General features: G+C 34.4%; 2 protein-coding genes across 3 annotated transcripts; one reads left to right on the forward strand and one right to left on the reverse strand.

Moving 5' to 3' along the window:
• Window positions 1-1326: 1326 nt before the first annotated feature.
• On the reverse strand, window positions 1327-11894 carry LOC118269303 (calpain-7-like). Its single transcript, XM_035584345.2, has 12 exons — window positions 11580-11894; window positions 10955-11097; window positions 10395-10521; window positions 9957-10282; window positions 9159-9335; window positions 7793-7939; window positions 7160-7387; window positions 6607-6851; window positions 5658-5857; window positions 4227-4432; window positions 3525-3757; window positions 1327-3086 (listed from the first exon to the last, which is right to left on the reverse strand). The coding sequence occupies exons 1-12, from the start codon at window positions 11788-11790 to the stop codon at window positions 2942-2944; spliced, it is 2388 nt and encodes a 795-aa protein (XP_035440238.2). The 5' UTR covers window positions 11791-11894; the 3' UTR covers window positions 1327-2941.
• Window positions 11895-12147: 253 nt separating this feature from the next.
• LOC118269224 (peroxisomal membrane protein PEX14) lies at window positions 12148-24643 on the forward strand. 2 transcript variants are annotated; one of them, XM_035584228.2, is made up of 5 exons: window positions 12148-12377; window positions 15768-16031; window positions 17989-18203; window positions 20518-20727; window positions 21364-24643. In XM_035584228.2, the coding sequence occupies exons 1-5, from the start codon at window positions 12327-12329 to the stop codon at window positions 21368-21370; spliced, it is 747 nt and encodes a 248-aa protein (XP_035440121.1). In that variant the 5' UTR covers window positions 12148-12326; the 3' UTR covers window positions 21371-24643. The 2 variants fall into 2 exon arrangements, with proteins under 2 accessions (XP_035440121.1, XP_035440122.1); XM_035584229.2 differs by lacking the exon at window positions 21364-24643 and having other exon boundaries at window positions 12157-12377; window positions 20518-20731.
• The last annotated feature ends 175 nt before the right edge of the window (window positions 24644-24818 follow it).

The raw sequence follows: 24818 nt of genomic DNA on the forward strand, positions 1-24818 counted from the left end.
ATAAAAAATCATAGAAAATGTCGTTAATGACGTTTCGAAAAAAGTATTGAATTTGATTTTGAGGAATAAGAATAGATTTCTTAGGTCACATGCAGAATTAAGTAAAACCAAAAAATATTAATGAAAATATTTTATTATAATAATTAACATAACATATTTATAAACAGAAAATAGATCTTTTACATTATTTTATTATAATAATACACTGTGATTTTACCTTAAACAACTAAATTATCACAGCGGAGCGAGATGAAGTGTTTGCATGCGAAACGCGTAACTGTGCGGGCGAAGACAGGAGGCGAAGCTATAGAGGCTTTAAACACTACATTTAATACATACAAAATCAACCATTTTCTAAATTAATTGTAGAAATCGTTTCTTTTGTTAGTAAATTCACAAGTCAAATTATATGTTTAAGTATCAGGATTTTATATTGTTTTTTTTTTCATAAATCTAATCAATGTTTATTGTGGGCTTAGTACGAGTTTGTTTTACATTTATCGAAATCAAAACGAGAGTACGTTCGGCGCTCTGATTGGCCGACGCGTATGAACCAACCAATCAGAGCGCCGAACGGGTTCTCGTTCCACGTAAAGCAAACTTGTACTAAGGGTACAACATTATCAATAACGTGCGATATTTATTAAATACAAATCGGTTGTTTGATACAATATTAATCAGCCATTTTGGACATTATAAACAATGACGTCATGATATTTTAATAAATAAGTACATATTTAATTCTGATTATATTTGTCAACAACCACTAAAATTAAGCTTCAAACACACTTACTTACAGATCTTTAAGATAAATAATAAATAAATAGTTTTAATAATTCAATCGCTAAGACATAGCCTTAAATTAATTCAAGTTGTATGTCGATGTTCCTCACTTAATTAGACACTCATGTATGACGTCGATTAATTAATCGAGCATACATTTTTTTATTTATTTCATTTTACAATACATATAACATCAAATTAAACTGATTTAAGGACAAACATAATTATGATTAATATTTTTCGACTCTAAATTTATATTTTTATGTTATTTATCATTTAAATATACATATTATGCGTAATCATCAAGCTAAGAAGCTATAAAGCCTACAATTAAAAAATACAAAAACAATACCTCGTCAAATTTTCTTCTTTTAATAACCTTTTCAATTAAGAACTTCAGATAGTATTATTAACATATTTCTAGTAACAGTTGGGAACTTCAGTTGAAGTCAGTAAAAAACGTTTTGCTACTTTTTATCCGTTCAAACTGATTTAAATTACTTTTGTGTACCTACACTACAAAAAATCATTTGCAGTAATATACTAAAACAAAATAAAAGCATCAAGAAAATTGGGAACATTTGCACGTAAAATAACCATTTCTTGACTCCCTATGGACTCAAATTCTGTCGCTTATCGTTTAAAGAGTGACAGAATGGGAGCCAAGACAATATACTCAGGAGAGAAAAAACACTTAATAAGACATAATAAGAATTGTTTTTGTCTTAAAAAGCGTTTCCGCATTAAAAAGGTTTTAATCAAAATATTTATTGTTCTGATGCTCCTTTTTTGAATTTCATGTCCAGATATAAATGTAATTTATTTTCTGCCAATTCCCTTTATTGTTAATCTATGATATAAGGTAAGCGTCCACAAACCCGCATCGGACGCATCGACGCATCAAACAGATATCGATAGCGACCGGTTTGCCGACGCCAGTATCAGCAATCGGATTGCTGATACCACTTTTACTCGGATTTTTGGCATCGACAATTCATATAACGTCATCGGTACGCATCGCATGTCAGCATTGCCGATGAGCGGTCCGTACGATGCGGATCAGTGGACGCAGTTGTTTTTGCGTGCGATGCGTATTATGCGGGCCTGTGGATACTTACCTTTTATCTATAAAATTGTTCGAGTGTTAAGTTAAACAGTTTAATAATTTTGAATGCATAGACACGAAAACAGTACAGGGTGATATTTTTTCAATATTAAATATAGTGATGTGTCACATAATATGTACGTTTATCGTTAAAGGCACAGATCCGGTACATCACTTCATTATTGTCAAAAACTATACAAAAGCAAGCCCTTACACATTCAATAAAAGGCTTCAAAAAGCGAAAAATAAAATTAAAAAGTAAAAAAATATTAAAGACCTGTTTCACAACGTCTGTACCCTTAGTACTAATTTGCTTTACGTTTAAAGTAATTGAAGCGAAAGTGCGTTCGGCGCTCTGATTGGCCGGCTCGAATAAACCAACCAATCAGAGCGCCAGACGCGCTCTAAAACAAACTCATACTAAGGGTACTAATCACACCCATACTCGAAACGAAAGTTTGTGAAAAGGGCCCCTAAATGTAGCAATAACTCATAGTCCAAGATTCTTTCGTCCCTTATATTAAAAACATGGATAAATCAGCATTTCATTAGGCAATATTTTAAAGCATTTTAGTCACTATATTACGATCTAAATGTAACAAATAATGATTGTGGTGAACACTCCATTAAAATTCATTATCATTATAAAAACGTTTATTTACAATATTATTTAAAAATACGGCTCAAATATCGAAAATTCTCTTTGATTTGTTAATCGATAACAAAAGACTAGACTTGTCTTTCCGATCTGAGCTGCGCTTTAAAATAAATCGATTATTTGATTTCAATTGATTTTCATCCAAACGATTGTCGCTGATATTCAATTTTGATTGATATCCAAATTTAAACGAATCGAATCCGATAATTAAATATTCATATCGATAAATTCAACTTCAATCGATTTAAAACAATATCGAACTTTAATCGATTTAAATTGATATCTAACTTAAATCAATTCAAATCAATAGAAGCTTAATCGATTCATTCATAAGATTAATCGATATAAAAGCCATATTAAAACCTGTAAGCATCTTCCTTCATCCTGTGCGCTCGCTAGTTACGTCCCTCGCATGTGATTGGACAGGTAGACCGTAGTTCTAGGAAGAATGGCCCCTCTTGTCCTGGGTAGAATGTGGACGGAGTCAGAATGTAGCGGCCTGCCGGTAGACTGCGCAGCTCTAAGACTACGAAACCAGCCCTGTGGGTGAAAAATGTGACACAAATACAATTGGGAAATAAATAGAAGTGTGGGCGAGCCAAGCTTTGGCTCTACTGGGCCGGCTTGACCGGAGTGATACTACGGCCTCACAGAAAACCGACGTGAAACGACGATTGCGTTGTTTGAGTGAGGGTGCCGGAGGCCCAATTCATCTTCCCAATCCCCAATTCCCCAACAACCCTCAAATCCCTAAAGCACTTGTAACGCCTTTGATGTTAAGGGTGTCCATGGGCGGCGGGGATTGCTTACCATCAGGTGATCCACTCCCTTATAAACCTTATTTCCGATATTTAGAGACTACTTTTGTATGAACAAGTTTTTGGGTTGAAAATGAATCCTAATTTCATTAACTTTAGACAATAGTGTATAATAGGCAGTACTGATCCTACCACGCAAAAATAAACCTTAAAACCTCACCTATAAGGTCCAGAAGACTCCTTTAAGAACGGCGCAGTGACTGTAGGATCGTCCAAAGACTCGACTCTTGCGTCGACTCCCATTTGGTACTGCTTCGGTCCTTTAAGTTCCACGACTATATGACAAGGAGTCCTGGAGTCGGGGACTGTGATAATGAACTTTGGGTTGTTTGGGTATGTCGCGCGGTGGTTCTCGCAACCGCCCGCCGTACGAGATGTCCATTCGCCTTTGAGCTGTAAATAAAAGTGGGATGTTAGTTTTTCAAGGTTATTTTGTTTGTGTAAAGGAATAAAATCGAAAGGATCGAAATGAAATTTGGAATATTGGTACATTATTGGTTACTGCTGGCCAAAGGCCTCTTCTCAAATGAAGAAGGTTTGAGCATTAATCACCACGCTTACTCTATGTAGGATGGCGATTTCAAACTTATAATTAGAGATTATAAGTCCAGGTTTTCTCACAATGTTTTCCTTCACCGTTTATCAATAATTTCTAAATATTCTTACAAAGTACATATAGCTTGGAAAGTCACATTGTACAACATACTGTGCACAATAAACATACAATTTCACATGACCGATGCAACCCTATATGCATGCGGAGCAAAGAGTTGTTCCGTGCTTAAACTTCCGGGCCACCACAACTTCTACCAATGGATTATGATATCATATGAATAATAATAACAACAAAATAAATACTCACAGTCTTTTTATACGGATACGGCTCCAATTTGCTCAATGTGAACGGACAGGTCGCGTACGCACGTAGAGTATAGAATATAGTTTTACTCTTCTCGTACTGGGACACTACTAGGGTATATCTGTCCGCACTGCCTTCGCCTATAAGCAGTTCGCACAGGTAGTGGGGACTGTTGATCCTTATACCGTCTTTATAAGGTTCAGGATCGTCTGAAAAATATATGTGTTAGTTGTAAAGTAAGATTCATATGGCACTTTTCTGTATTTTTTTAGTTAGCAAAGAAAACTCTTGGCTAATGCGAATGCTAAACCCTGAATTGTTGTTCTGTCATATCAGAGGCCACTTTTTAATTCGATAAGTGTAGGAGAGCCATCCTTTGGCACGAATGGGCCGGCTCGACCGGAGTGATACCACGGTCTCACAGAAAACCGATGTGAAACAATGTTGTGTGAGTGAGGTTACCGGAAGCCTATTTCCCCCTTCCCAATCTTCCCAATCCCCAATTCCCTAACAACCCTTAAATTCCTAACCCCCAAAAGACCAACAACGCACTTGTAACGCTTCTAATGTTTCGGGTATACATAGGCAGCGCCGATTGCTTACCATCAAGTGATCCGTCAACTCGTTTACCGGCTTATACCATAAAACATAAAAAATAAACTTACAAGGATAATAAACCCTCCTCCCATTCTTATACACCAACAGTGTAATATACTCCTTATTGTCCCTGAAGTCATCAATCTGCGTGATGTGTCGGGTGAGGTGTGGTGTCCCGATTCCCTAACAACCCTTAAATTCCTAACCCCTAAAAGGCCAACAACCAGCAACGCGCTTGTAACGCTTCTCGTGTCTCGGGTGTCCATTGGTAGCAGCGATTGCTTACCATCAGGTGATACATCAGCTCGTTTACCGGCTTATACCATAAAAAATAAACTTACAAGGATAATAAACCCTCCTCCCATTCTTATACACCAACAGTGTGATATACTCCTTGTTATCCCTGAAGTCATCAATCTGCGTGATGTGTCGGGTGAGGTGTGGTGTCCCGATTCCCTAACAACCCCTAAATTCCTAACCCCCAAAAAGCCAACAACGCACTTGTAACGCTTCTAATGTTTCGGGTGTCCATGGGCAGCGATTGCTTACCATCAGGTGATCCGTCTCCGATCTCGTCTACCGGCTTATATCATCTATACTATAATATTATAAAGCTAATATAAATAATATTATAAAGAGTTTGTTTGTTTGATTGTTTGTTTGTTTGAACGCGCTAATCTCCAGAACTACTGGTCCGATTTGAATAATTCTTTTTGTGTTGAATAGTGCATTTATCGAGGAAGGCTATAGGCTATAAAACATCACGCTATGACCAATAGGAGCCAAGCAGGGTGGGTGAAACCGCGCGGAAGCAGCTAGTAAAAAAGGTAAACTTACAAGGATAATAAACCCGCCTCCCATTCTTATACACCAGCAGTGTGATATACTCCTTATTGTCCCTGAAGTCATCAATCTGCGTGATGTGTCGGGTGAGCAGTAACCAGACGGCGCCCTTCCCTTGCACGTGGAGAGAGAATTGCGGGTTCTCGCCGATATTGTAGGCGTCCTTCGCTGGACCCGTGCCGGCGTCCCATTTTCTATGGATGAAGGGTATTTGGTTAGAGGATTCTGATTTTGGTAAATGATGGTTAACAAATATGTGTATTGATCATATGTCTCCTAGTGTAAAGAATTGAAGAAAGAATAAAGTTGTGATAAACATATTATACATATTTGTACCTTAATAGTATATTTGTCTAGAGACTCTTCCACCCCACAGTCAAACCATTGCGACGGTTTTGTGGGGCTTAGTTTATAAGATTTTCTTAACTTATTAATTATTACTTTTTTTTATTATTTATAATAAAAAGTAATAAATAGCGGGTTTACCGGGGCTCAGGCTCATAAAAGCAGGAGTAGGAACCGTTCAGTGGTTTTTTCATTACACTTGATTATCAATCCCCAATTTCCCAATAACCCTTAAATTCCTAAACTTGTAACGCCTCCAGGGTATCGGGTGTCCATCAGGTGAACCGTCTGCTCGTTTAACGGCTTATACCACAAAAACCATTTAAATATGATGGTTCGGTCTATCGATTTTTATGGAAGTTTTAACTTTGAATATAGCATATTAAATTAACTAAAGTAAGTAAATAAAAATGATAAATGTTGACTTCATAATAACGGCTTATTTAAAATAAATTTGTTAAAATGCCTACTCGATAACTCTATAAAGTTTACGCTTATATTTTTTAGAACTTGAACACACACATTTTCACAGCTAAACTTATTAATAGCAACCAAATTCAAACTAAAATAAAAATAAGAAAACACAAATAAAACTTACTGATGTATACAATAAGTGTACTGGAACATTTCAGGGTTCCAATTGAGGTAGAAAACATCAAAGAAGTTCAGTATACTGGCGTAATCGATCCAAAACACGCCGTTGTCGTACTGCGCCGCACTATCGGGATCGTAGTTCAGTTGTCCACGGAGAGATGGCGTCCAGTGCGCAAGGTCCAACTCTGAGTAATTACCCCGCCAACGGAGGTGAGACCATGGGTTCTTTAGTTTTAGGAGTTTTACACCCTGGAAAAGAAATAACACTTTTAAATAATATTATAATACATAAAGTATTTCATTGTGATCTGATCATAGTTTACTGCTTCGATAAGATATAAAAATAATTGCATCACTAGGTATATTACTGGGCAGAAATGGGAATTTCACCTTTATTTCATTCAACTCTTTGTGAGATCCTCAGATTGTTGTTCTGGATCTGGGTGTCATTTATATGTAATAGTTAAATTGTATGTCTATGCTTACGGCTGCGCATTTACTATCTATATCTACTAAGTTGTCAACTAAAACAATAGGTACTAAAAAATCACACTTACATTAGCTAACCTAACATCGAGAACAGCATAAGCATGAGTAGCCACAAGTCCGGTTCTCTCCGCCTCAGCATCAGACAGGGGTCCAGTAGCGACGGTGACCAGGACATCTCCTTTCTCGAGCCGCGTCCGAATCTTCTCATAGAGGGCGTCCGCGTTGAAGTCCGCCTCGCCATTCCTTATAGCTGCGCGCTCTGGTATCCAGCCTGTTAACGCGTGGAGATCTATGTTCTGTGAATTTAAAAAGTATATAAGATTACCTAATCTTACTTACTTGATTACCTAATATATACACCTGTATATATTCGATATATGGTCATTGTTTAATGAATAGTCTCAAATTGAACTTGTTTAATAGATATTGAACTTTACAGATTCATAATTAAAGTTCAAATTGCATAGATTTCATCGGTTTAACATAATTCCAATTCACATAAATATATTGTGCGCCTCGCTGTTATACAGAACTTAAAATAAATCTCCTACTTCAGAGGATACTTTCTTATTTCTTTTAACAGTTTACATGAAAAATTAAGGCAATTTAAAACTATAAAAATCTAAATAATTACAAACATAAAGCTACTATAATTAAAATATTTCAATAGGTATTATAATAGAAATTAAAATTTAACTTACACTATTCGAGCCAGGAAAGTCATACCCGCCCATTACTTTCATATACGCTTTCTCCAACAGAGAGACCCAGAATTCGTTCTTATTGCTTGAATACGAGCACAACAGCCGCCCATGTCTACTGTACGGTAATCTGTCGTCTATAATCACCTGAAATTAAAAAAAAAACATTTAATTTGGTCAATGGACCCTAGACGGATATATTGAGACCAGATTGGCAATATATTAAAGAAGGGCCAAATTAAACATACCATTAACCGACGAGCATGCATGAAAAGACTGATGACTATTGATGAAGCGAAAGAGCTATATAAGAGTCTTAGCAAATGGCGGTCCATTGTCTCTGCCTATCTCCATTGGAGACAGGCGTGAAGTTATGTATTAACGTTGAGTTATTTTGGCAACACATTTAAAAGAGAACAGACAACAGCATTCTCTTATAAACATCGACTTTTTAAGTGTGATTTCCAAACAAGTGGAGATTACTCCTTATAATCTCCTTCGCAGATAGAAGAGGCTCATAGTCTAGAAGAGAACTCTCACGGGCGGGTGATGATAATGATTTTAACAAAATCAAATTCGAATTTTACATTCACATAAAACCCATAAACTGTGAAACAATATGTTGATGACATAAAGAGTTACTCCATATGATATGCAAACGCACGACACGCAACGTGTTTACCCAGCCACTGAGAAAACTGTTCAGTGAGTCATATATTTAATAAAGCAAAAAACCCACCTGACTCACTTGAAGAAACACGGTAAAAATAAATAGCTACATAAAATAACTCAAATGGATCAGTAATTAGCAGTATATTAAGTTGATTTATTGTTATAAAAATGTCAGTGGGTAGTTATTTGTGCAGATAGATTGTTACTTTATTTATTATCATAAAAATGTCAGTTGGTCGTTATTTGTGTAGATAGATTGTTACTTTAGCAATATAAAAAAAATATGGTATGTTACAAGAAAGAAAGAAAAACAATTTATTTGCAACATTACAAGATATTGTGGGCAAAACAAGAAAATAATTTTAAAAATAAATAAATAATCAATACGTTGCAGAAACGAACGACGAAGGAGCGTCATACAATTTTGAGTTAGTGTGAAATGTTACATATTAGGATTTTTTATGTGTCTTGGGGTACATTTACAAACACTCAATTTCACATACACAATACACTAAAACCTGTAACTGCCACAAAAAGTTCCGCCAAACGTCGACCAATCAAAGATAAAAAAAAAGATCGGTGCGGCAATCGAATCCACAACAGGTTGCACAGCCAGTAAATTGATGTATAGTCAATCTGTCTAATTAGCAATAATGATTTCAAATTACAAAATAAACTGTACACAAAATCTTACCTTTCTCCGAACACCATTCAAATGTAACTTGACCATATATTTTCCAAAGGGATTGTAGATGGGCGACTTGCTCTTGTTCTTGGGATAAATAATAGACGTTATGATCTTCTTGTTAAATCTCTTTTCATACAATGCACTCACCGCTAGAGAGGCCACGAATGAGCAGTCTGATACTATCTGGAAATGAAGATTTTTTTTTTTTTTTTTTAAAAACGTTGCCCCACACTAGGATTTTCTCCTGTGTCGTGGGTGCGTTTACAAACATACAAGTTCACATGTATTCATTCTTAAAGCGGCAGCCTTGCCCAGCCACCGCACCAAAGATGTAAAGAGGCTTCACAAAGTGTAGATGATTCCTATGTTCTTTTCCATAGGAATCTACACTTTGGAATGAGCTTCGTTACTGCTGACTGACATTTAAAAAAAAAAATATTTTTTTGCTTTGATGTTCAAAAGTGCCTTCCTGGTCTATTTGAAATAAATAATCTTGACTTTGACTTCAGTTCAGAGTTTCAAAAAGGACATAATATACACAACATACATATTTTATTTGTCGATGAAAAGCTAGTAAAAATATATGATTTTTAATTGTAAACTAATGATAGGCACATAGAATGAATAGTAATTAGTCTCAAACTGAGAAATAAAAAATGCAATCACTAAACCAACATTCATACAATCACTAAAGCAATGTTGGTGTTTATTCTATTGATGTGCCTTTAATAGTAATAACGAAATAAACCAACAAAGCATTGACTAATGAGTATTTAATGAACAAAACTATCAAAACATACTTACAGTCTGCTTAATACTAAAACAGTCAACATGATCTCCAACAACCATCTTTGGATCAGCGCATATTTCGTGCGGTCTCACCCAACTATCAAACTCCCTCTCTTGCTTCGAAGATAACTTCAATTCACTTGCTCTATCCTCAAACGGAATAGCATATTGAAATCTCTCTGACAAGTCCACATCCATAAATGGAAGGAAACAGTTGTTGTTTATGTTAGAAGTTGTACGCAAAACTTCTTTTTCTTCTTCCGAGTATGTGGCTTGCTTTCCGGTTACTTTTAAGTGTACGCTTTGGTCTCTTTGTAGTACAGGTCTAACTGGAGATACAACTGTAAGAAAGGAATCATGACTAAGTATTCTTTCAATTAAAAATACCATAACTATGACTGTAACAGAAAACATCTTAAACATGTCATATGCAAAAAAAGGTTAACAATTTACCTGGCTTTCGTGGTTCACTTATAGAAAGAGATCCAATCCGCTTTATACCTTTCAACTCCTCAGCCCTGTCAAGTGCTTGTCCAGCTAAGTTTTTGATCTTTGTCTGTACTTCTGGATCACTTGATTTCTGTAAAAAAATATAACTATAACTTTCTTTGCAATATAAAAATTGGTCCTATGATACTACCTTGTGGAACACCTAGTTGGAATACTTTTTATGACTTAATACTTACATTTTTCATACTGAATATGATTAAATACATTTTCAATGAAACCAGTACTCTAAAGAATAACTTGATGTTTTAATTATAAAACACTTGTCCTTTACAGTAGTAATATAGAAGAAGAATGCCTTAGAAGAATCGAAAAATATCCTTGAGTATCATGATAGGAGAAATCAAAATAATATAATATTGCCAAGAGTAACTAAATAAGTAATTAAAATTACTTAAATAAGTAGCTGTATTAACATTCAGATAAGCCTTTTATTTTTTCCACTATCAAAGAAAATGAAAATTTTCAATGAAATGTTTAACAAACCTAACGAAAATTACACTTACAACAGAAACGGCTAATTCTACAGCCTGTGTGTACAATTTTAGTGCATTATCTTTCAGATTAGCTTCATCCGCATCTAGAGCTTGCTGCATGAGGAAGTAACATTGTTGCATGGCTCGCTCACATTCTGCTTGCTGCGCTCTGTCTAAAAAGAGATTGTAATAAGATGTAAATAGAGTATCAAATTGCTTAATAGGACTTTGTTTACTCTAATTTAGACAAATTTGTTAAGTATAGATAATAATAATTAGATAAAATGTAAACATACAAAAGTACGAATTGTACTGCGGTTTTGTAGTAGAAATTAAGAAAATGTAGTATCTATAACTTTATTGCATTTCGTAATATTTAAATACATTTTATTTATCTTCATAATGTGTAAGCTAATTACATAGCAATAAAGTGTGGTTTCTTTACATTCAAGCAATGTAGCTATCACAACCACAAAGATAGCATTCAACCTGAATTGCACAAAAAAGAACGATGATATCACCTACAGATTAAATTGAAAGCCCACTGTGTACAATGCTCAGTTAGGACCATATGAGTCATAGACCAAACGAAACAAAAAAACAAGCTACAATTTTATTAGATTTGGCGTAGAAAAACTATTGCACGTGGTTGTACCTTGTTGTTCCAGCAATACGGTAGCCCGTTCTAGATACTCCTGCACTTTATTCCTTACATCTTCTTGTCTTTCTGGAGGGAAACGATCACGAATCCTATCCAATAGTCTAGCCGCCGTCCGATAGCATTCCACAGCTTTATCCGTCTGTCCCGTCTGGTCAAATCGGACGGCTAGAGATGCAGCCTCCGTCGCATTAGCAAAATCACTCATTTTTCACAACAAATGCATTAGAAAATCCAAAAATGTTTTGCAAACAAAAATATGTACTGTTTGAAATGACAATCATAAATCAATGTCAGATTCTTACTGACATCTGACAGAAGTGACAAAATAGTGACGTTCATTATCGTCGGACGTTTAACGTTTCATTTATCATGGCATATTTCTAGCATGGACTTTTTTATTTAATTTTATTTTCATTACGTTACTATAAAATCTTACGATAATTCATTACTAAACATTGATTATCCAATCATTGTTTTATAACATCCAGTAACTAACTTTAATTATTGGCAAAAATTTAAGTTTTCGAGATTTTTATAATCTGTACAGACTATGCTCCTACTAAAAAAAGAACAAATCAAATGTCATTTGTGATTGTCAAAGAAAATTGATTAATTTTATCGTCTTTCGGTATTAGATTTAATCGGTGTTTTCTTAATTTTATACTGTGCATACAATAAAGTACACTTTAGCCATTATTGGTAATTTAGATATTTATTTTATATCGCTTATTTGAAGTGGAAATGGCTTCGGAGTCGGTGGCGAGTGTGGGTGCGGAGATTCGAGAAAATTTGGTAATTAATTGATTAATTTTATATTAAAACTAAGTAATTTAATACCTGGTTAGACAGGCATTGGATGTGCCTGTCATTAATATTCATGTTTCGTTAGTGTAATGATATTGTTAACATGACTTTGTAGATTACGTTTCGATCGCGGATCGACCTTCGAACTGTTTGATGCCTCTGTAAAACTTCTTTGTTATTTTTTTTAATGCGTTCTCTTTTTAAAATGTTTATCTTACATCTTAAACTACACAGGAATATTTTTGCGTAGTTCATTCATACATGAATACTAATAAGTTTCTACTAAGAAAATTCTTATCAAATAAGTAATAACATTATAATTAATTAGGTCATGTTTTGGGCAATAATGATTGTAAAGAATGTTCTAGTTCAAATATTATCTCTAAGATCTAGTTGACAAAGTTCATTTTACATAAATCATCAATTAAATCAAATCTAGACGGCGAAAAGATTGAGACATGAACAGAATTAAAACCAGTGAGAACTTAAAACAATGGTCTGTGTGACGAAACAATGGAAATTGAATTTTTTGTGTGTGCAAATAAATCTGAAACTCAATTGTGACCATGTATTTTTTTCCAATTCAATTGCCTAATATAAATTAGGTGACTATTGTGTGATAAAAACTTGATTTTATTTGGCAAAGAATACTTCAATCAGTTCTCTTGCCCAAATTATGTTTGATCAACTGCTAGTTGCAGAGAAGTCCTGTTTCTTACTCATAGATCTTACAACAAAGCAAAATAATATCCAAAATATTATAGGAAAAAAAAACATTCTCATACAATTTGAATATTCCTGCCTGTAGCTTGAAGAAAATAACTAATATTATAAATGTGAAAGTTTGTTACTCCTTCACATCCAAATGGCAGATGGGATTGGAATGAAACTTGGAACAGGGGTAGATTATGGTCTGGAATAACACATAGACTACTTTTTATCCCATAGAAACACAAGTAAAACCACTGGCAGAATCTAATTATTAATGTTACTGAACAATTTACTCGGCTTACTCACCGTGATTTTTAGTTAATTTAGTATGTCTCAAGACAGTTATTATAAAAACTCAACAATTTTGTATTAAACTTACTCATTTACATACATTAAATCACACAAGCCTACAAAAAACCTAAAATATTTTTTTTCTGTTAAGTATTGCCATCAAACCACTTTCACTTTCAACAACATAGCACTGGCACACTTGGCCTCATTATAATTTATGCCAAAATTCTAACAAGATTTACATAGTAGATCTCTTTATTTAAATGTTTGTAGATTTTGTGCTAACAAGCTAACAGATAGCTATGTTATGGTAATAAATATAAGATCCTTTTTTCCACAGTTTATATAAATATAAATCAAGCTATTTTTTGTTTAGCTGTACTAATCTAAATGATCTAAGTCTAAAAAAATGTTTAAATCTATACAAATCTTGAATGCTCAAATCGAAGAAAACGATTTTGTGTCTAAGTATTTAAATAGTAACCAATCAACCTGAACTAATATTATAAAGTGGAAACATTTATGGTTTCATATGTGTGTTTGTTGATAAAAACTGGTAGATACGGTTTTAATTAATTTTCACCAATAGAAAACTGCTTCTTTAATTAACTTTTTCGTTATTTTCTTTTTCGATCTCTCTGACTGAATATTGGTGTTACATTGTTCTCACATAATTGAACCAACGAAACAATGTAATCAAGAGTTTCTTGCTTGTTCTTCACATAATCTTCATAAAAATCAACACTTTGGAACAAGCAAATAGCTTGATTAGAGGATTGACCGACTGACAGACATTTTTAATATATTTGCTTTGACATTCAAAAGTGTCAGTAATTTTGTCTTAGACTTTGATATATTTATATGATTGATAGTGTTCAGTCAATGAATTAATATTTGTGACATTCAATTTGACACAGTAACTACTCACAATAGTATTACGTTGAATGTTATTGTTAATATTGCTTATAACAATTAAATTCAATACAGACTACATCAGAATATGAATCTAATTGACATTGTATACTAAACAATCAATATACAGTATACACAATGCTGATTTAAATTGAATAGATAATAAAACTATTATGATTTACTACTAATTAAAATTATATTAATGTGATAGAAAGTATTGAAAACCCTCAATAAGACATGTAATTCACAATTATTTTGTCATATCAGTCTTTTGAAAATGCTTTAAAAACATTTAATAGAAAGCAGAAGCTAGTTCTACTAGCAGCTTCGCCCGAGTTCCCGTGAGGTAACAAGTAGGCTATGTATTATTCCAGACTAATCTACCCCTGTTCCAAATTTCATCCCGATTCTTTCAGCCGTTTTGACATGAATGAGTAACAAACATACACACAATAAGACGAACTTTCGCATTTATAATACATATTAGTAAGATATCAGTCTTAATAAATAAACATAGATATAATAAATCATATTTCTGTGGTCTTAACTTTACATTGGAGTACTCGCCTCCTACAGGATAATTGGACTATAATTTAACTGATGCCGATACTGCTATATAGGTACCGCGCCCTAGATATAGTAGGTATGAGCGAGGCAGAATCCTTGAAAACACGATCATATGAGTTCATAATAAGGTTGATATTCGAATCTTATTGCTAGAGCACGATGATGCTCCCTGCTCTCTTTTGTCTGGCCTATAACACATTTAAAGAATGGTATCCCGAGTGAACAGGGGCATTAGTACGAGTTTGATTTATGTAAAACGAGATACGAAACGAGAGAAACGAAAGCACGTTTGGCGCTCTGATTGGTTGGTTCATTACAACTGGCCAATCACGGTGGTATCGTTTCGATCTCGTTCAACGCAAAAGAAACTCATACTAAGGTCCCAGGTTGCCTACAGGTAAGCGTGCTCCATCGTCGCTTACCACGAGGCGAGATGGTAGTCAAACGCCATCAATTACGTAGTTATATAAAGAAAAAAATCGCGAGGTACGACGCGCCGGTATCGGTCAAACTACAATGACTTTAGTCGTAAAAACTGGATATTACACTTATTGTCTCACCTCTAAATAACCCTTTACGGATCTGATGTTATGTTATGTATTTTGTCAAATTAAATCACTTTAATACATCCAAAGTGTACAGTGTGGTCTACAATTTTAATACAGTAATATGTTTCAACTGTGGGCCCTATTGGGCACCACAAATGTACTAACCTACTTACATAATGATAGAAAACATTGTTTTAAATAGTATTAAAAAAATTATAGTTATATCTAACTTAAGGTTTGTAAATAATGTATTCTTTTTGATATTGTTAGTATATTTAGATGTCGTATTAGGGTGAACCCTGTAATAAGGTGTTTTTAAATAAATTAATTTTTTTTTTTGGTTTCACAGGTAACAACAGCAGTACAATTCCTAACAAACCCGAGTGTACAACGATGCACGCTAGAAAGCAAAGAACGCTTCCTGCGCAGCAAAGGCCTGACTGACCTTGAAATACAAAAAGCTTTAGGGAAATGTGCAGAAATGATGGACCTTCCGTCCTTGACGTCAGAGCTCATGTTCGTACATCAGTCGCGGCGGTCGTGGTTCAGAGACAATGTGCTCCCGATTATGATTTATGGAGGCTTCATGTATGGATGCTACTGGTTTTATAAAGTAAGTGTACGAGTATTTTAAGTTGCTATGCTAAGTCACGTACGTCTCACGGGGGTTTTTTTAACTTTGATAAGTCTGCGTTTGGCCACCAACCTGCTTACTGCCAGGTCGGCGAAGTGAAAATGGTTTTTTGTGAGGAATTGAACGAAAGCAAAGGTTGCCTTCTTAAGAGCGAGCTCACCATTATCTTAACACTTGAAATCACATTCAGATTCTTGAATTTTGACTAAGTACTAATACTCATCTCTCATTGGGTAACTAATCGCAGTTTTAAGACTTATCATACACATGTGAATTTTTACTAACAACGTTATCTTTTAGTCAAAACATTGTCTTTATAGTAGCTACATATAGTGAAACAAACTAATCTAAATTAACTAGTTTCGAGTCGCAAAGGGACTTCATTATGAGCAGCGTGCGCAGACGCGTCGCACAGCCTTCTAGTACTAGGCTGTGTGACATTATGAAGAGTCCCTCTGTGACTCAAAACTAGTAGAGCTTTTCTCCATTACTCAGTGTTGCCAACCTCAAATAACTAAAAAACAACAACTCAACTAAAAAAAAACAGTAGAAAGCGGTAGGTAAAGAAAAAAAGGCTAATTTCAAAATTTTGCTCATATAATTAAATAATAAACAACTTTTTTAGTTACTAGAACTCACATACATTGATATATTTATAATCACAGCAACATAAAAGAAAGTAAAATTATTTTTCAGTTTCATTTTCAATTGCCTCATCTTCAATATTTTCACACTCATTTTTATTTTTAAAATCATACATGTTTTTGTTGAATTTCTTCATGTGCTTTTCTGTAGCTTCAAATGAATAGCAATCAGTTATTTCGGATTTAGTGTGTAATACTCCTTTAATAGTTGTAGTCGATGTGTTGTGGTATTACGTAGTGGTTTGTCATTGCGTTTTATTGCGTAGTGGTTATCGAAAAATGTTTGCATAGTAGTGTATTAGGTGGCGCTGAACGCGAAAAACAGTAGAAAATAGGAATGAAACAGAAAACATGGTCATCAATGTGAAAACAGCAAATCTACTGTTAAAACAGTAGGGTTGGTAACACTGCCATTACTTAATGATATTTATCTAACATTGTAGTCAGTCTTTTAATCTTAATTCGACGTAAACTATATGCTATCTTGTTGCTAAAGATTTATTTTATAGCCAATAAAATATACATTTTTGAACTTGCGACCTTGCAAACGTAATCGTTTATCACAATTTCGTATTAATTTTATCAATGGTCCTCTGATAGTAGTAGAATAATTAGATACTTACATAGTTGTGTAGATATCAAAATAATTAGATAAATAATTTTAGATGATCTGTAATCAATTTTAAATAATACTAAAGGTCTGGAAAAACAAAAAAAAAAATCGCGGTTTACTCGCGTAACGTACATTAATAGAGAAAAGCTCTACTAGTTTCGAGTCACAGAGGGACTCTTCATTAAGAGCAACGTGCGCAGACGCGATATGTTTCAAGATAGTTATTATAAAATATACTAAAAAACATTTAAAGTAACTTAACATAAATATTGAACAACCAGCATGTTAGGAACTTCAAAACGAATGAAAAGGTAACTATAATATGAATGTCGCGGCATGAATTAAGTGATCAACACTTAATATGAATTAGAATCAATGCACTATTTCGTGCCGTCTGTCGTCACATCAAGTCCATGACAGCAACCGTGTTAACACAAAGGGCTCAACTACGCCCCCTTCAGCCGCTTAACCGAAGTATTGACTCAAGGATGTTATGTTATTTTCATATTACTTATAACTACAGCTGTTATCCAATAGACGGCAGTGTATTGTACTCAGCAACAATAGTCATCTTTGACATGTAAATCAAAATGGGTCAATTATTAAATGAAGTCTCAATAACTCCTAAAACTTAATACGAATGTACCCATAAATTAACAAATAAACATTTCTCCCACAGAACTACATAAGACATATTCTTTTCGTGGAACAACCAAAGCGCAAGACGACAGAGGAATGCATCGATGAGCTGCGCAAGAGTGTCGATATTCTCAACTCTAACTTTATGGCACTGCGCACTGAAATGCAAGCGAATGTCCACCAGAGTGCGATGCGGTCTCAAGTCGACAGCATCAAGGCGGAACTAACGTCTGTCAAGTCTATTATGTTAAATAGGTAAGTTCTATGTCAAGGTTATTTGTTTTAATCAGACCAGAACAAGCACCTTGTTCCAATGACGAAGAACTAGTAGTTCCTTGTCTTTTTCACCAACCACTTTGACAATGTCTGGTTTTTGTGTAGTGTAACGTAAATTATTTGTATTATTATTTAAGTACAAAAACGAATTAACTACATAGTTTAATTAATATAAGCCCCCTAGCTATATAAGAGCGTTTACTCTTAATTTTTATATGTTATCGGGTTACTCACGTAACTGTTTGACGAGGAACTCGACTAGTTTCAAGCCATGCTTGAGGCTCATATTCATGAGTAGTATTCCGCCACACACGGCGCGGCGATTGTCTCGCTGCTATTGTCGCGTTTACTCTTGTAATAATAATCTCAATGTTAATGATCTTAATAATTATTCAATGTTATACAACCGTAATCTTAGCTGTTAAAATAGCTTTCAGAGTATGGCATATAAAGCCAAATTCAATTTCAATCCAATATCCACATAATACGGATGCAATGGGCGCTAGTGTTGCAGCTCAAGAGTACTTACGAAATATCACAATATCTATATCTATCGATATCGATCGATCAGAATTAGATTCAAGAGTGAGCCCCTGTTTGGGACTCCGACTAAATACCTACCCAGTCCAATGCTTCTCAATGTCCAATATAACTATTATGTCATATATTATGTAATGTTTCAAAGCCTACCGTATCTAAATGTCTATTTACCGCGCCTTAAATTCTTAAATGTTTAGTTACCAAAAAACGTACGTTAAACAAACAGATAGAGGATATATAAGGTGTTCTAAAAATATCTGTCACGGCTTCAGTGAAAGATAGCACACAAACACAACAGTGTTTGAAGATTACAATAGTAAATATAAATTAATGACTATGAGTATTTTTTATACAAAAAAAAAATCTATATGTGCGTTTGTTATGAAAGAGCTATCTCTTTCACTGTCTCTGTTACTTCCTCAATGAAAACAATTACTATTAATCGTTTACATTGACGAAACGACGCTTCGTGCGTATTTGTAAACCACTTTATCCAGAGTAGAGTCAATGTTTATTTAACTTCTTTATGTTCTCAAATTGAATTAACTAGGTCCGGGGTACGAAATGTCTTCACTATTGTAATCTTCAAACACAACACTACTTCCCATTAAAGCCGTAGTAGATACTTTTAGAACACCTTATATACTATGTGTTATGTACACAGAAAATACCTATTAGTACCTACACGCACTTTATGTTCATAATTACTTAGCATGTAAAGTGCTTGTGTGAAATACCTAAAATTTTGTATGAAAAAAACGTTTTAGCACATGTCTCAGATTGTTTATCTAAAGATTATTTCTTGAGCCTACCATAAAATGATACTGATAGACTATTTTGGTACATTTTCATACTCATACTGAACAATTCTTGTTCACCTAATAGTAATCAAAGTCAAATCATTTATTCCAATTAAACCATACACTTAGGTACTTTTGAAACATCAACTAAGGAAGAAATAAACAATAGTCTGTCAGTCCGTCCGTCAGTGGATAGGGTGGAGATATTCCAATATTGGAAGAACTTTCAATGTTTAAACTATGACGATAAAATAGGCGATTGACCGATAAATTGATTTCTAACGCTAAACACTAATCACCTACTTTCGTTATCTATAGGTTTACTACTATATACCTATATATCTATAGTTTTACTACTACAAATCAAATATAAGCTGCAACCTAGTTTTCTATCTAGAATTTTAGATTGCCTATTTAGAAATATCGATTGAACTTTGACATTTTGAACGAAATTACGAATTCAAGAAGCGCGAATGTTATTTTTAGTTTACGTTTTTTAAAAAAAAACAAACTGTTACACAATGAGGAGCCATCCATAAATTACGTCACAGGAATTTCATGATTTTTGACTCTCCGTCCTTGTCACAATTGTTCACATTTGTGGGACTTCCCCCTCCCTAGTGTGACGTCTAATTTTATAATTTTACATCTAGAATTTTTTGAGTGTTTCGATAATAATAGTTCCAAGTTCATATTATTATAATAATTGAAATGTGACGTCACGAAATTTAAGACCCCTCCCCCCGTCACATAAAATCACACTTAGTCGAATCCCCCTCCCCCATTAACGTGTGACGTAATTAATGGATCGCCCCTAAGGTATTATGGTGCACACACATGGTTAGGTCTTGTAACCTCAAGGGGTTCTTAAGCAACACGCATTTAAGGCTGAAAATTTAAAAAGTTGGAGTAATACACTGTTTCAATAAACAAATTTCATCTTTCCTCTCCAGAAATCAATTTCCCGCTCTCAAGACGCGCACAGATCCCCCCTCAATCCCCGACTGGCAGCGACAGTCAGAAGAAGCGACCTCGACCGAAGTACCTCAGGAAGAGAAGAAGAAAAAGAACAGAAGTCGCAGCCAGCGGTCGGAGTCCGGGGGATCCAACTCTAGCGAGGGAGAGCAGGCCACCAAGAATAGTGACAGCAGTTTGGAAATCATGTAAGTTTATACTACACTAGCTACTTCCGCGCGGTTTCACCCGCTCTGCTTGGCTCCTATTGGTCATAGCGTAATGTTTTATAGCCTATAGCCTTCCTCGATATATGCATTATTCAACACAAAAAGAATTATTCAAATCGGACCAGTAGTTCTGGAGATTAGCGCGTTCAAACAAACAAACAAACAATCAAACTCTTCAGCTTTATAATATTATAGTATAGATTTTCTAAGGGACCGGTACAGGTGACCCTAAGACCTGTACCCTTAGTACGAGTTTGCTTTACGTTAAACGAGAGCGCGTCGCGTTCGGCGCTCTGATTGACCGGCGCGAATTAGTCAACTAATCAGAGCCCTAAACGCGCTCTCGTTAAACGTAAAACAAACTTGTACAAAAATCATAGGGCTTTTTAATCAGCAGTTGAACCTTTCCTCGACCAATAAGAAGGAAATTTTAAAAAAGTAAACTAATACACAATATTTCTCTTAATTATTATGTTATCGGCTTACTCACGTAACTGTTTAACTGTCGAGGAAATCGACTGGCCTCTGGCATGGCTTGATACTAGTCGAGTTCATCTGTCTGAATAATTTATTATGTCTCACAAAAGTTATAATGAAAATATTTCTCTTTTCCAGCACATGAAAACCAATCCGATTAAAGTCAGCACTACAACAACTTAAAAGCCTTTGCCAGAGATATTCTAAGGACAAAAGCCGACGCCCTGCGAAATCAAAAAGGCCACAAATGTTAACAGATTTGCGCTCTATACCATATCACACTCAGTTTCCTTGCTTAGGTAAGCTTAAGCCATGTAACGCCTCATGTATTACGGGTTCCGAAGTGTCAGAATCTGCTATAAAACAATACGAAGATTCTATGATGCATACTTATGGTAACGCACACTTGGATTCATGTAAGACTAAGGATGTACAAGACTGTACGTGCTTAGTAGCTCCGATGCACCCACAGGTCCGCAAAGTATTGGAACACTATGGTTACTCCGACATAAGAAGCTTACTTTTGAAAGTGCCAATTTCATACCCAACCAATTTCATTCCCAATCTCAATAATAGGGATGATGACGAGGTATGAAAATTAATAATCTATTTAGTCCGTCAGTTAGGTGACGAAAAAATATTAGACGCGTATTTTTTTAAATTTTTCGTTTAAGAACACAATATGTACTTACATAAAACGATTCAAAGTATAGGAGTGGGAGCTAACTACGTCACTTTTGAGTATAAAACGTATACAGAAGTGACGTCACGCGATATTTCTTACTTAAAATCTTTTTAACTTAGACGGACATTAAAATAAAAATTAGTCATCTACCCTATTATTCAATACCACCCCAATCGTAACTGCAAATAGCGTTCGGAGGGCTTAGTACGAGTATGTTTAACATTTAACGAGAGCGCAATCGGCGTTCTCATTGGTTGGTTCATTCTCGCCAGCCAATCAGAGCGCCGAACGCGCTCTCGTTTCCTTTTCGTTCAATATAAAGCAAAGTCGTACTAAGGGTACAGAACACAATTTATTTGCAAGCCAAATATAATACAATTTAGTTGCAAGTAAACCATAAATAAGGTAATTTTAAAACGTAGGAAAAGAAGGTATTTTTGACATTAGAACATCTCTAGTAGAAAAGTAGTCTTAGCATAGTGCCACAATACTAAACCAATCTTGTGACTACGTGTGACAGGTATTTCAATGTATTAATTCAATTTAGTGTCAATATACTCGTTTTTTCATTATATCAATAGTAGATACGTAGCTCAAGTTATAGTGGGTTGTGAAGAAGATGGTAGGAATGTCCATTTATTCGTGGTCCTTGTCTCTTTGTTAGGAACAAAATAAATTATTCTTGGTCCTTATATGTACGAGTATGTATCTAAGGACCAAAATGTGTTGTAGTTGTCTCTTTAAAACCATCTCTAGGACTTAAGGGCGATTGAATTGGATTTTAGTTCGTCTCGCGAGCTACTGTTTTTTTTTTAATATTTATTTTTAGAAAAAAATATATAATCCAAAATAATATTCTGGTGAAGTTTATAAGTTGTTTATACACTAAAGAAATGTATGTATCGGGGAAAAAATATCATAATACTTTCATTTAATTTAGTACCTACTTTAAGTAAATACCTTCTAAACCCAGCCCACTATTTCTTCATCATAAACCAAAAACAATAATAAAACTTAAAATAGTGTCGCTTAAAACCAAGTATTATTTTGCAATTGTAAATTAAGATTCTAAATCTAAGCGTTTAGAGTCGAAAATCCTATGATGGCTTCCATCATTAGACATTGTATAGAGGAATTTTGTGGTCATATAATCATGTCTTTTTAAATAAATTTTAGTTAGCATTTATATGAATTGAAATTGTAGGGGTTTTGTTAATTAATATTACGTATAGTGTGATGTAAGATGCGTTTTGGGACAAGTAACTTTGTATTCTAAACTCTTTTTTATTGACTTCTTGCCTATTTAGACGCCATTTTGTTTTGTTTCGCGTCAAATATTTTGACAGTTCTTACCTTTGCATCATAGGTATGAGTTCTTATTTCAAATATTTGGCGAATATTGTATAGATTATATTTTCTACATTTCCAAATATGCTTGTCATAATTTCAATGGATAATTGGACACATGTCCAAGCAATTTTGACCCTTACATATTAAGTAATAGCATTTATTATCCTTCTCACCTTAGATTTGCTATTATTATGTATAAATTGCCAAAGTTTAACACGAAAAAAGATTTTAATAATATATTTTAAATTTTTATTCTAAACTTGTGATGGCTGCTTGGTTTAATTTGTCGATTTTTATTTTTAAACGTGTGATGGTTTTGTAGAAATATGGACTATGTTACTGTATAGATAAGACATAGTTTTGTTTGACACATGAAATAATTCAACCCTGACTTGATTTTACCAGCGATATTTTAATGCTACGCTCTCTTTGAATTTTATGAGTGATACCAATACATGCTTTACGCATTTGCTAAACAAATATAAACCTTGATCTGAATACTATAAAACGCATATTAAAATAACGCGAATTATTTTGTGTATCAAATAATAGAGACAAATGCATAATCATGTTTGTTTCACAATAAAATAAATAAACTAATTAGTCATTACTGTGTACCTATAGCTTTGTTGTTGATTTTATTTTTTAATTGACTTTTTATGGGCGTAATAAAAATATACTCTAACAGTTGATACAATTAAGAACACGACTAGTTACCAGCCATGCTAGAGGCTCATGTTCATGAGCAGAATTCCGCGACACACGACGCAGCGACTGTCGCGCTGCTATTGGCGATTCGAGTTTCGCGCCCATCGCGCCTGAAAAAGTTAACGGGAGGCGAAAAAGACTAATGAATAATGATGAATTGTTCATTATTTTATACTCTTTTTATGGGGGAGTAAATCATCCAATGACTTCTCGCGCCTTAGACGAGGCAAGAGGCAGTGTCAGACTCTCACTGACTAAAAACCGCCCCGTTCCTAATCCTGCTTTTCGAGCCGAAGTTCCGGTAAACCCGCTAAGTAGTTCGCAGCTCCGGGTTATAATTTTATAGGAATACTATAGCATTATGGTTTCCTTAGAAAGAAGTTCAATTATTTTATTACGCCCATAAAATAAGTATCCGGCAGTCCGGATCTAGTTGTACTTGTAATATACCGTGTTAATTTTTTACTAATTTTATTTTTCAATGTGAATATTTTGTTTCAAATTGTTTTATATTTCGTTTTGGTTCCTTCATTGTAATTATTATTAAATTGCTCAGTGTTTGTTTGTATGAAATATTCAGTACTTGTATTTAAAAGACTTATCGTTGTATACAGCATTCCATATTGGTGTTTTAGTGTACCCGCGTCGTGATAATAAACCAAAATGATAATGATACTTGCATGGTTTTTATTCCTTTGTAATAGAGCCTATATTCCCATGTTCCTGATTACAAAAATAGTATTTACAGCTGTTGTAATTTCCTTCCTTGTTGATAACAAGAATTTCCTTGTTTAAAAATAATGATAGTGCTTGTATGGACTTCAAATGTGCTGTGGTGGAAGCTAAAAAA

This window comes from Spodoptera frugiperda, chromosome 2, assembly GCF_023101765.2.
Source record: "Spodoptera frugiperda isolate SF20-4 chromosome 2, AGI-APGP_CSIRO_Sfru_2.0, whole genome shotgun sequence".
Classification (NCBI taxonomy): domain Eukaryota; kingdom Metazoa; phylum Arthropoda; class Insecta; order Lepidoptera; family Noctuidae; genus Spodoptera; species Spodoptera frugiperda.

Excerpts from the sequence above, each read along its gene's own strand:
- LOC118269303 (XM_035584345.2), bottom strand. The coding sequence starts at position 11,790 with ATGAGTGATTTTGCTAATGCGACGGAGGCTGCATCTCTAGCCGTCCGA. Across the intron at positions 5,858-6,606 it reads TACACTTATTGTATACATCA|AAAATGGGACGCCGGCACGG; the intron begins GTAAGTTTTATT and ends CTTCATCCATAG. Across the intron at positions 3,758-4,226 it reads CGTATCCGTATAAAAAGACT|CTCAAAGGCGAATGGACATC; the intron begins GTGAGTATTTAT and ends TTTTATTTACAG.
- LOC118269224 (XM_035584228.2), top strand. The coding sequence starts at position 12,327 with ATGGCTTCGGAGTCGGTGGCGAGTGTGGGTGCGGAGATTCGAGAAAAT. Across the intron at positions 12,378-15,767 it reads CGGAGATTCGAGAAAATTTG|GTAACAACAGCAGTACAATT; the intron begins GTAATTAATTGA and ends TTGGTTTCACAG. Across the intron at positions 16,032-17,988 it reads GATGCTACTGGTTTTATAAA|AACTACATAAGACATATTCT; the intron begins GTAAGTGTACGA and ends TTTCTCCCACAG.